This window comes from Mustela nigripes, chromosome 4 (genome assembly GCF_022355385.1).
Source record: "Mustela nigripes isolate SB6536 chromosome 4, MUSNIG.SB6536, whole genome shotgun sequence".
NCBI lineage: Eukaryota > Metazoa > Chordata > Mammalia > Carnivora > Mustelidae > Mustela > Mustela nigripes.
Genome location: NC_081560.1, coordinates 115527131 through 115539661, shown reverse-complemented (window position 1 = coordinate 115539661; position 12531 = coordinate 115527131). Strand labels below are relative to the sequence as shown.

General features: G+C 39.4%; 1 protein-coding gene across 7 annotated transcripts in view; it reads left to right on the top strand.

Annotated features, from left to right (window-relative positions):
- The window catches only part of RYR2 (ryanodine receptor 2), a 739709-nt gene that overhangs the window by 493838 nt on the left and 233340 nt on the right, over positions 1-12531 (top strand). For all 7 annotated transcript variants that reach the window (XM_059397367.1, XM_059397365.1, XM_059397366.1 and 4 more), the window contains 4 exons: positions 7573-7781; positions 8220-8572; positions 10203-10317; positions 12337-12497. In XM_059397367.1, coding sequence (XP_059253350.1) covers positions 7573-7781; positions 8220-8572; positions 10203-10317; positions 12337-12497 — 838 coding nt within the window. The remainder of the gene's footprint in view (positions 1-7572; positions 7782-8219; positions 8573-10202; positions 10318-12336; positions 12498-12531) is intronic.

The following is a 12531-nucleotide window of genomic DNA, read 5'->3' as shown; positions in this document are numbered from 1 at the left end:
ATGACCTGAGCCGAAGGCTCAGGTCATGATCCCAGTGTCCTGGGATCGAGTCCCACATCGGGCTCCTTGCTCAGCAGGGAGCCTGCTTCTCCCTCTGCCTCTGCCTGCCATTCTGTCTGCCTGTGCTCGCTCTCTCCCCTCTCTCTCTCTGATAAATAAATAAAATATTTAAAAAAAAAAAAAAAGAAGGAAAGAAAGAAGGAAACCAGAGCATGGAACCCTCAGACCAACATATTCTTTTTATGCTCAGTTGAAATATTGCAACAGTTTAACCACTTCTGGGTGAAGATTGAGATGGTTTTTGACACGACGTGAATTTAAGAGTAGTAGAAGGAGGGCACCGTCCCAGATCGCTGCCCTCCAGCTCCCCCATAACATCTGTCCTGTCACTCTGCAAAACCCGCCATTGTTACAGACCTCAGGGGCAGGTCTGTATCCCACCTGGGACAGTAACTTACTAAGGATATTCCTAATTAAAAATGAGCACTTGCTGGGAGAAGAAGTTAAGAGCATGAGTCACTCCAGTGGAGCCATCCAAACAGCCCCAAATTGTGTTGGGACACTGGGTATTTTGAGTAACGATATAGACAGTTATTTACAAAATGGTAGACTAACTCTAGAGTCTGAAAATGTTGGGAACTGGCAGAATCCATTTCATGGTTTTGTCTAGAATCAAAAAAGATATGTTCTAGAAATTCTTTGGGCTTCTCCAAGAATACAGCTCTTAAAGCTGTATAAAGAGCACAGGCACTTTAACGAATGAGAGAAACTTTTATTTTTATTGTTTAGAGTTGAATTTCAGATTATCTAGTTTCTGTCTTTTGAGTTTACCTGTATATTTTCTACACATGTTTTTCTGGGGAAATTCACTGTGAAATGATTGACGAGTTCAGTGAAAACTGAACTCTGCTTAGCTTAACCTGACCAGTTAATTGACATTTACATTGTGTATATTGATGAAAAGAGGACATTTAGTAGTATTCAGGATCAAAAATAAAATTGTCTACTGATCTTGATTATCTGAAGTGAACCGAGAGTCAGGAAGAAAGTATGGAGATGTCCCTCTTTGGGCCAAAGTTGGTATTACAAAGTCTTTGTACTAAAGATGTGCTTGTAACACAGTAAATCCCCAAAGGCCTTACCCAGTGTATTTGCCAAGTTGTTTTCTAAGCCAAAGTGGAATAGAAGCAGCAGATTTCATGTCTGAAGTCCTGGTTCTAGACCCAGTTGTGAAAATAATTCTTCCTGTATGGCTATTTCCCAGTTCTGAAAACAATTCTTCCTGCATGGATTTGGGCAAATAGCCTCTCTGTTTTCATTTCCTTAAAATAAAAAGCTCTAACTGGAAATGACGCCCGTTTATGCCCCTTCCAGTTCTAAAGATCCCAGAAATCTAAGGCAAGTTGGTCTTATTTCTGTTTTACCCTCCTTCTTGCATTTTTTTTTAAGATTTTATTTATTTATTTGACAGAGATCACAAGTAGGCAGAGAGGCAGGCAGAGAGAGAGGGAGGGAAGCAGACTCCCTGCTGAGCAGAGAGCCTGATGCAGGGCTGGATCCTAGGATCTGAGCTGAAGGCAAAGGCTTTAACCCACTGAGCCACCTAGGCGCCCCTCCCTCTTGCATTCTTTTTTTTTTTTTACAGTCTTCCTTTTTTTTTTTTTAATCATTTTTTAAATTTATTTTCAGCACAACAGTATTCATTGTTTTTGTACCATACCCAGTGCTCCATGCAATCCGTGCCCTCTCTAATACCCACCACTTGGTTCCCCCAACCTGCCACCCCCCCAAAGCCTCGCTTCCCGTTTAACCAACTGTAGCACCTGAAACAAATGATTTAACTTATTTGTCTCCTTATCTTGAAAAATGAGGTTAATAATTTATAATAAATGGGAAAGTGCTTATATATTATCTGGCACATACTACGTGTTGTTCTTCCTTCGGATCAAATAATTCAGATGTACCCTTTAGTCTAATATTGGCCATTTTACTGCTTCTGGCCATTTGGCTTGGGTTATAAATGTGGATCCGTATCTGTAGTTCAGAAGTTTCGAAGTCTGGAACTGTGTGCTCCTCCAATAAGCTGGTATGCTTGGGATCTGCTTTATCTTCTTTTCTTTTAGCCCCCGCCACAGATTTCACGCCCGCATCACACCCCCACATCCTGTGACTGCCAATTCCTTCGCTGGACTTGCACGCTTGTCACACACCCCTCTGCTCTGGAGCAGGGAGGCTTTTATCCACAGAGAAAGTTAAAATTGGCTGAAGCCATCTGTCTTTTGTTGGAGGAAGCAGTTTAACCATACGTTGTAGCTACTGTTTTAACAGATTTACAAATGGCTAGGGTGGGTCTGGCTCAGCCCCAAGAAGCCAACGGGACTCGTGTGGACTAAATTTAAGATCCACCGCCAGGAAGAAAACTTCCCTTAGACATCCCCAGGCTTTGTCATTTGCAGGGTGTCAGTTAAGGTAACTGCAACAGAAGATGGAGAAGGCAAAGCACAGGAAGGTAGGACCAACATTTTACTTATGCCGAGGTATATGCCTGAATCCGGGGAAGTCTGTTTTCTCGTGTCAGAGTATTTGTGTGTTCAACTTATTTTGAACTGATAAAGAATTGAACCTCTGTTACCATGTTTTGCTCTGGGCAGTGGTTGAGAATGATGTCATTTATCAACCCATCTTGCTTAATTTATGGCAAACATTCAGTAAGTCCTAATAGCATTTATCCTTTCCTGACATCGTATTTTATATCTGTATATATAACTATATTTATTTACTTAGTATGCCTGCCCGAAGGTGAGCTCCAGAAAGGGAGAATTTTGTTCACAGATGTATCCCCAGCCAACAACGGTGCTTGGCACATGGTAGGTATTCATTGAATACTTACTGAATGGCAGGACCTGACACTAAAGGAAGACAGTGTTGAAGAGTAACTTAGAGCAGGGTTTAGCATACTAAGGCCTGAAGCAGACCCAGCTTGCCACCTGTTTTTGTAAATAAAGTTTTATTGGAATACAGTCACACACATTCATTTATTTTTTCGGCCCCTTTTGGACTTTCACTCAGGTTTGAGTAGTTTCACCACAAAACCTAAACTCTGTCCTCTGGTTATGTATGGCCCTGACTTAAAGCATGGCCCTTATGATCGAGCAGGTCTGGGTTTCTTCTCTGGCTACTTGGCTGTGAGCAAACAATTTAAGCTAAAAGGTTGGTTGCCTTGTCAGGAAAGTCATAATAACGATTCCTGTCTCAACCAACGGTTGTTAATGTTCTTTGAGAGGGGCATCAGATAAAAACACTCAGGGGGAGAGCCTGGGTGACTCAGGAGGTTAAAGCTTCTGCCTTCGGCTCAGGTCATGATCCCAGGGTCCTGGGATTGAGCCCCACATTGGGCTCTCTGCTCAGTGCGGAGCCTGCTTCCCTCTCTCTCTCTCTCTGCCTGCCTCTCTGCCTACTGTGATCTCTTGCTCTCTGTCAAATAAATAAATAATCTCTTTAAAAAAAAAAAAAACCACTCAGGGACCATTAGCCACTACTAGGGAGCCTCGTGTGATGGACATGTTATCTATTGTCTGTACCTTTATTTGCTAGGCACTTTGCCACGTACTGGCCAAATGCAGGGGCCTGACGCCTGGCCTTTCTGTCACATGACTGCAAAGTACTGTAGTTTCCCTCCGCTCTCTTCCTTCACGTCATGGCCATCCAGTTGCTCCTGCTGTGCATACGCTAATTTAAAAACATGGAATTTTTCGAAATATTGGTCATCTTATGATCACAGAAGTTTTATAAAAGCTACATGTTCACTGGCGCCTGGATGGCTCAGTAGGTTAAGCACCTGACTCTTGATTTCAGCTCAGGTCGTGATCTCAGGGTTGTGAGATCGAGACCTTCGTCCAGTTCTGCGCTGGGTTCCTCATGCTTAATCTTAGTCTTAATGCTTAATATTCTCTCTGTCCCTCTACCCCCGCTACCCCTCCCCACCTCCACAGCTAGCAGTCTCTCCCACTCTCTACAAACAAAACAAACAAAACCACATCTTCAGAAGTCACAGTATGATTTAAATTTTATTAAGTTGATTCCATCTAAGTTAAAAAGGGGAAAAAATATACCCATTTCTACTTATGGATGTTCTTTCATGAATACATGCCTTGAAAGGGCCTTAAAACAAGAAAGCAGTAAAAATGCCATGTACAAGTGTATATCTGCTGTAAACTAATGAAACATTACATCTATTTACTTGTTTATCAAGAAGTAATAAGTTCTGGTTGAATATTTGGGAAATACAAGGGAGTATAATGAAAATGGCTAAAAGCTATATAGATTCCTACTACCCCGAGAGAAATTTGATTTTAATGTATTTTTCCCCCATTTGAAGCATTGAGATGTTAAAATAATGTTCTCCATCCACCTTTTTAATGTAATATTATAAATGCTGATCCATGATATAAAAACATTTTAAACTTAACCTTTGATTTTTTTAACCAACTTTCCATTTTGAGAAATAGCCTTTCAGGAAAGTATGAGAATAGTGCAGTGGATACCTATTTACCTTTCACTGGGAATCACCACTTGTGTTAGTTTTGTTATGTTGGTTTTCTCTCTCTCTGCAGTTATAATCTGATGAGTCCTGAACATGATTTTTGATGCCTGCACATACTCTGTTTTGTGCATATATCATACTTGTCCATTCTTCTATTGTGGCTGTTTAGTTACTTTTACCTCCCCTCCAGTTTTAAATTTTGTTCACTGAGCATCTATGTTTCAAGCACTATCCACAAAAGATCTCATTTTTAAAACCATAATCGTGTGGGGTAGATGTTACAGAAAAAAAGGATCAACGCTTAGAGAATTTAAGTACCTTGTCAAAGGTCAAAAAGCTGGGAGTTGGTGGAACAGAGATTTTAATGCAGGTCTCACACTTCAAGCTCCATAATCTTAGTCATTTCAAAGGACCTGCACCTGTCCGCCATCTTTGATGATAACTCCTCTGAGAAACCCACCTAATTTTCATCTCTCTCCTCTTCCTCCGCTCTTAGCACCCCATCTCTGTAGATGGTTCAAGAGGTATAACTTCTTTGCCTGTCTTCCCCCCTCATTAGACTGTGAGAACCTTCGGGCTGATGCCTTGATGTCAGTCAACTTTTATTCCCAGTTTCTCATATTTGGGAGCTGGTCATAAGTATTTATTGGATAAGGAAATGAATGGTTGAAAGTGTCTTGATGCATATTATGAAATTGTCCTTCATGAATTTGTACTCATTTAATTTTATTGGCGAGATTTCTGATGCTGAACTCACCATACACCCAGCAGCATTGAGAGCTTGATCTTCCAAAGACTGAACTTGTTTGACTCTTTTATATCTGCATTACTCTTATAACATTTCTGTAGGAGAAGGGTGTAGGCATATTCTGGCTCTCCAGTTTATTAAGTGACTAGTGTATTTTTACAAAGGCTATCACTTGTTTTCATAGCAAAATACATATTCAGTGAAGAAAATGTGTTAAACTGAGAAGCAGAAAAAGAAAGAACAAAGCGTGTTAAAAAATCCCACCATTCTGACCTTTTCTAATAAAAAAACTTCTGTTTTCCCGGCTTTCAAAATAAATCATATGCTAAGGCTTTCTTTCATAAAGTAATATTTACTATGAATATTTTTTCTATATATTAATGAATCCTTGAAAAACAGTTTCAAAAACTAAATAGTATTACATCTCAAGGGAAAAACATATACTTACTATGCTAACAATGTCCTCTGGTCATAAACAGAGCCACAGTGAACAGTTTGGGATATGAATCTTTGTGGGCAACCCAAGTTACTTGTTTGTCTTTTTTTTTTAATGAAAATATTTCAAACATACAGAAAAGTTTGGATATTAGTATAACAAACACCCCAAAATGTACTATGCAAGTGTATATATCTTCCCTTATAGGGTAGGAATTCCTTCTCCATGTAAAGTGACTAGCAAGAAGTAAATCTTTACAATCCGAGATGTTTCTATCTTGGTATCCCCTAGTTTATGTCAAATGGGTGTTAGATTTGCCAATTTGTGCAAATGTGGCTCAGGCTGTCTCAGGTCCATTGTATTTATCCAATCCCTTCCTTTGATTCCTTTGGGGACATGTCTTTCAAACAATTTCCCTTGACTGCTGCTTCAAGAGTTGTCACAGCTGCAGACACAGCTGTGGGTTTTAGTTTTAACTAGAAACTCATCATTCACACTTCCTTGAACACAGCTGGGTGTGTTCTTGCTTCCTGGTCGGTAGCTCTGTTCTACAACCATTTATTTGCGTATATATCCCAATGAATACAAACTGAGTGAAATCATTATGGATTATGGGATGTAATTTTTGCTGTCTCATGCTATTTTGAGGGTTATATATCGCGTATATTGTCACTAATTTCAACAAGGGAAGAAATATAAATCATAATGGTAGTTAGACAATTGCTAGCTTTTTCTTAGGATCCACTGCTTTTTTGATCCGTAAATTAGATCCTCTACTCTGTAGACTGTATTTATTGTGCTGACTACTGGAATTTCTGTGTAAAATATTCTAGAAGGAAATGAAGGTACATAAACATCCCTCCGCATATCCCCCCCCCCCCACACACACACACACACTGAAAAATTTCATCCCAGCCCCTGGCTAAAGACAACCGATTACAAAGAATTCAAAGAAACGATGAACAGAATTAACATAGATTCCCCTTTTTATTCAGTAGTGAAAAGATTTACTAATCCTGCCACACATTAGATTAGCTGATGAAATGGTTTCGTTTTTGCCCTGTTGCTTATTTCTATTGCTTTTGATTTAGTTTCTTGTTTCCTTTTAACTTATACTTTAATTTCATACCTTAATTATTTAGGTTAGACGTGAATTGCCCTACTTAATCTATAATGGCAGTGACATCAAAGAGAAGGGGACAGATGGAGGCGTTTCAGTGGGATTTTTAGCAACTACTTCTGAATATTTATTTATTTACATATGTTTTCTATACTTAGATCTAGTGTCCCCTAGAAAAAGGCACAATTTTTTCCCCCAAAATCAACAGCAGCTATGAAAACTTTTGAAAATGTTGTCTTTCATCTTTTTTCCTTGAGTTCTATATGAAGAAGTCTGTGGCTCAGCCTGTGCTCAGTACTTCCATGTTTCAAGTGCTTGTTCTAACTTGAACCCACCTTCTTTCTTACCTTCCCTCTGTGAGGTAGTCCCATGCATTCCTGAGCTAAGAGGCTGTGGGTTGGGGACATCCTTCTGTTACTGGCCACCCTAAGACCCCAGGAGGACTGGGGGCTGCTGAGCACTTCTCTCATTTCACAGAAGTCCAGGGTGAAACTAAGGTCTTATCTAGGGGCCATGTTTAGTAAATTATGATCAAACCCTGATCTTCTGACCCTTACATTTAATACTTAGCGTCAGTGGTCTCTTCTCCAAATAATGTATTACCTCATGCCAACGTCTTTCCCAAAGACAAGAGTTCTGGAACAATGCTTTTGGGAATTCCAATCAAATAGGCTGTCACACGAATGATACTGAACATTTGATTTTTTTTTTTTCTTTCCTCCCAGGATTCATTCCTGTCTGTAGCCTTGGAGTGGCTCAAGTGGGCCGCATGAACTTTGGAAAGGATGTCAGCACCTTGAAATATTTCACCATCTGTGGCTTACAAGAGGGCTATGAACCATTCGCAGTTAACACGAACAGGGATATTACGATGTGGCTGAGCAAGAGGCTTCCTCAGTTTCTCCAGGTCCCATCCAATCACGAGCATATCGAGGTTTGCTTTTTCTTTAAAATTCAGACCATTGCCAAAATCCAGGGATGGAATGAATGTCCTTACACGTGGGAATTCCCCCCTTGGATAGTTATTGCCACTTACTTAAAAAAGTGGCCATGAAGTGTTACGTGATGGTGGAATCCGAACTCAGCATGAGGTTCTGATTTTAGGCACTTCATGGGGCCTTTACTGAGCAACACCAGGCTCAATCTGAATAAATGTAATTGTAACGTGAATTTCCCAAACTGCCTTTGGAAATGACTCAAAGCTCTGAGTCCGTAACATAGTACTGACTGTGTTTCATCTCGTCATTCCCAAAACTCTGCCGCGTGTGGGCTGTGTTTGGGGTTTGAAAAATGTGATGTCTGTTAACATCTTTAGAATCAGGAGGTCGACAGTGTGGATTCATTTCTGAACTCCCGCTTCTTCCTTTGCTAGGTGACCAGAATAGACGGCACCATAGACAGTTCTCCGTGTTTAAAGGTCACTCAGAAGTCCTTCGGTTCTCAGAACAGCAGCACCGATATCATGTTCTATCGGCTGAGCATGCCCATCGAATGTGCAGAGGTTTTCTCCAAGACGGTGGCAGGAGGACTCCCAGGCGCTGGGCTCTTTGGGCCCAAGAATGATCTGGAGGATTATGATGCAGATTCTGACTTTGAGGTTCTAATGAAGACCGCTCACGGCCATCTGGTGCCAGATCGAGTGGACAAAGACAAGGAAGCCACAAAACCAGAGTTTAATAACCACAAAGATTATGCTCAGGAAAAGCCCTCTCGTCTGAAACAAAGGTCATTGATACATGCAACATGATTTAAAATGTGTCGTTATTATGTGGGGAGGGGTGCAGGAGAGAGCAAGGGATTGCCCAGTGTCTATTTCTTCTTGCCCCCCTTCTATGTATAAAGGATTCGACAGGGGACAAGAGAGCAACCTGTTTGCTACCTGTTTGTTACCACAGACATAATCTATGCCAAGAGTTACTTATTTAAAACACTTCTTTATTGTGGTAAGAAACACATAACAAAATTTGCCATTTTAGCCATTTTTTAAGCGTATGGTTGAGTAGTGTGAAGTAGATTTGCATCGTTGTGAGACAGGTCTCCAGAACTTTCTCATCTTGCAAAACTGAAACTCTGTCCTCATTCAACAACTCTCCTTTTCCACCTATCTACCAGCCTGTAGTAAGCACAGTTCTACTTTTTATTTCTATGAATTTGACCCCTTTCTGAACTGGAATCATAACATATTTTTTTCTGTGTCATTGACTTAACTCACTTAACGTAATGCCCTCAAGGTTCATCCATGTTATTGCACATGGCAGAACTTCCTTCCTTTCTAAGGCTGAATGTTATCACGTTGAGTATAGACACCTTGTGTTTAGCCATCCTTCCACTGGTGGACATTTGGGTTGTTTCTGCCTCTTGGCTATTGTAAATAGTGCTGATATGAACATGCATGTGCAAATATATTTTCAAGATCCTACTTCAAATTATTCTGGACATACACCCAGAAATGGAATTGCTGCTGGTTCTCTTTTTAAGGTTTCAAGGAACCTTCATAGTCTTCTCCGCAGTAGTTGCACCATTTTATATTCCCACCAACAGGGCACAAGTGTTCCAGTTCCTCCACATTCTTAGTAACCCTTGTTATTTTCTGATTTTTTGATGTTGGCTATCCTAATGGCTGTGAAATGACTTCTCGGCTGTGGGTTTGATTTGCATTTCCCTGATGATTAATGATGTTGAGTATCTTTTCATGTGCTTATAGGCCATTTGTGGATCATCTTTGGAGAAATGTCTTTTCAGGTTCTTTGCCTTTTTTTTTTTAAAGGGTTATTTGCTTCTTGGTTGTTGAATTGTAGGAGTTCTTTATATATTCTGGATATTTACCCCTTATCAGATACATAATTTACAAGTATTTTCTCCTAAGAATTAGTTTTGTGAGATGTTTATATTTATGTTCTTGGTTGAAAGTTAAAGAGTATTCTAAGTAGTATTTTTTTAGACAAGGAGGCAAGTTATTTTAGCATCCTTTTTTGTACTAAATCCTAGTTTCTCAACATCAGCGTGATCAATGCTCTGGGTTAGGTAGTTACTTGTTGTGAGAGTTTGTCCTCTTAATTGAAGGATATTTAATAACATCCATGGCCTCTAACCACTAGATGTCATTGGCACACACCCCCAGCTGTGTCAAACAAAAATGTCTCCAGATAGTGGTCTCCAGATAGTACCAGATGTACTATCTGGTACTGTAGTATCTGGTATTACCAGATAGTACTGTACTATCTGGTACTCCAGATAGTACCAGAGCAAAATCACCCTGGTTTCGAACCACTCTACTAAAATGATTATATGCTCATGTTCCAATGAGGCAGAACATTTGAGTGTTGCTTTTTCTTAATCCTATACTGTATTTCAGATTTTTGCTTAGAAGAACAAAGCCAGATTACAGCACGAGCCATTCTGCAAGACTCACGGAAGATGTCCTTGCAGATGATCGAGATGATTACGATTACTTGATGCAAACATCCACGGTATGAGGTTGCAGCTTTTGTCACATACTTCTCTTTGTCCCTTATTATGTGTTGCACTTTGTAGAGTTCATTTTCATTCATCCTGTCTAGCCAGCTTATTTTAAAATTATTATTTGCTTATATTTTGGGGATCGAAAATTTGAAAAGTATAGGTGTATTCTGATATATGTTACCTACTAAGAGACCTGTTTTAGACAGAACATCCTGATGGTGTGCTTAATCCTGATTTGCTGTCCATCTTCTTTTTCTTTTCTTTTTTTTTTTTTTTTTACTTTTTAAAAATATTTTATTTTATTTTTTTTCAGCGTTCCAAAATTCATTGTTTATGTATCACACCTAGTGCTCTATGAAATACATGCCCTCCTTAATACCCACCAACAACCCCCCATGCCCGTCCCCTCCAAGATCCTCAGTTTGTTTCTCAGAGTCCACAGTCTCTCATGGTTTGTCTCCCTCTCTGGTTTCCCCCAACTTACTTCTCCTCTCCATCTCCCAGTGTCCTCTGTATTATTCCTTATGCTCCACAAGTAAGTGAAACCATAAAATAATTGACTCTCTCTGCTTGACTTACTTCACACAGCATAATCTCTTCCAGTCCCGTCCACGTTGATACAAAAGTTGAGTATTCATCTTTTCTGATGAAAGCATAATACTCCATAGTATATATGGACCATATCTTCTTTATCCATTCGTCAGTTGAAGGGCATCTTGGTTCTTTCCACAGTTTGGCGACCGTGGTCATTGCTGCTATAAACGTTGGGGTACAGATGGCCCTTCTTTTCACTACATCTATATCTTTGGGGTAAATACCCAGTAGTGCAATTGCAGGGTTATAGGGTAGCTCTATTTTTAATTTCTTAAGGAATACACTGTTTTCCAAAGTGGCTGTACCAACTTGCATTCCCAGCAACAGTGTAAGAGGGTTCCCCTTTCTCCACATCCTCTCCAACACGTGTGGTTTACTATCTTGTTGATTTTGGCCATTCTAACTGGTGTAAGGTGGTATCTCAATGTGGTTTTGATTTGAATCTCCCTGATGGCTAGTGATGATGAACCTTTTTTCATGTGTCTGTTAGCCCTTTGTATGTCTTCTTTAGAGAAGTGTCTGTTCATGTCTTCTGCTCATTTTTTTGATATGATTATCTGTTTTGTGTGTGTTGAGTTTGAGGAGTTCTTTATAGATCTTGGATATCAGCTGTTTGTCTGTAGTGTCATTGCAAGTATCTTCTCCCATTCCATAGGTTGCTATCCTATTTCTTGAAAAAATTTTGATTTCCACTTAATTTTTCCAAGTGCATATGATTTCCTTAATCTTAGCGATATGTCTAAAGGAAGGTGATTTCTTATACTTTGTTGGAGGTCACATTTTGCCAGATGCTATTTACAGTTTTCAAAACATCTTTTCCTTAAAAATCCAAGTAAGAAAAAGAATATAGACTTCTAGCCCTCATAGAAAACCCCCACATTTGGGCTAGATTTTCACATATTCTGAGCTATTTCAAAGTGGTTTTAAGGTGGCAAATACTATGTTATCGGTAGAAAAGGTGAAACATATTCAAATAGTGGATAACAGGTATAAAGACTCCAGCACTGATTGGTGTGCTTCTGTAAGCTTACATGCCTAAATGGATTATTTTTCTGCATAAGTGTACTATATATGTATACATACATTTGTAGGTGTGCTATGAATGTACATGGACTGATTTTGTAAAACTTACTTTTATACTTTATGAAAGTATAGAACTTTTATACTCATAAGTAGTATAAAGAGCCTGAAATCACTTGGAATGTTTGCTCTGACAAATCCTTTTCTCTTTTTCCCATTATTTCTTATTTAATTTCCCTTTGCTCTAATTTAAGACCTATTTCACAATGTTAGTTCTTTGTACCTGTAACATTTGAATTAGGCCAAATGATTTTAAACAAAGAAATAACAGCCTTAGGGCAGTTTAAAGACACTGCATATCAAGGTTTTGTTTCTTCTTACTTTGCCAACACTTGTTTTTACTGTCTTGACAGTACTATTACTCAGTGAGAATCTTTCCTGGCCAAGAACCTGCTAACGTCTGGGTAGGCTGGATTACATCAGATTTTCATCAATATGATACAGGCTTTGACTTGGACAGAGTTCGTACAGTAACCGTTACTCTAGGAGACGAGAAGGGAAAAGTGCATGAGAGGTCGGTTTTTCTCAATTTTCTTTTTACATGAATG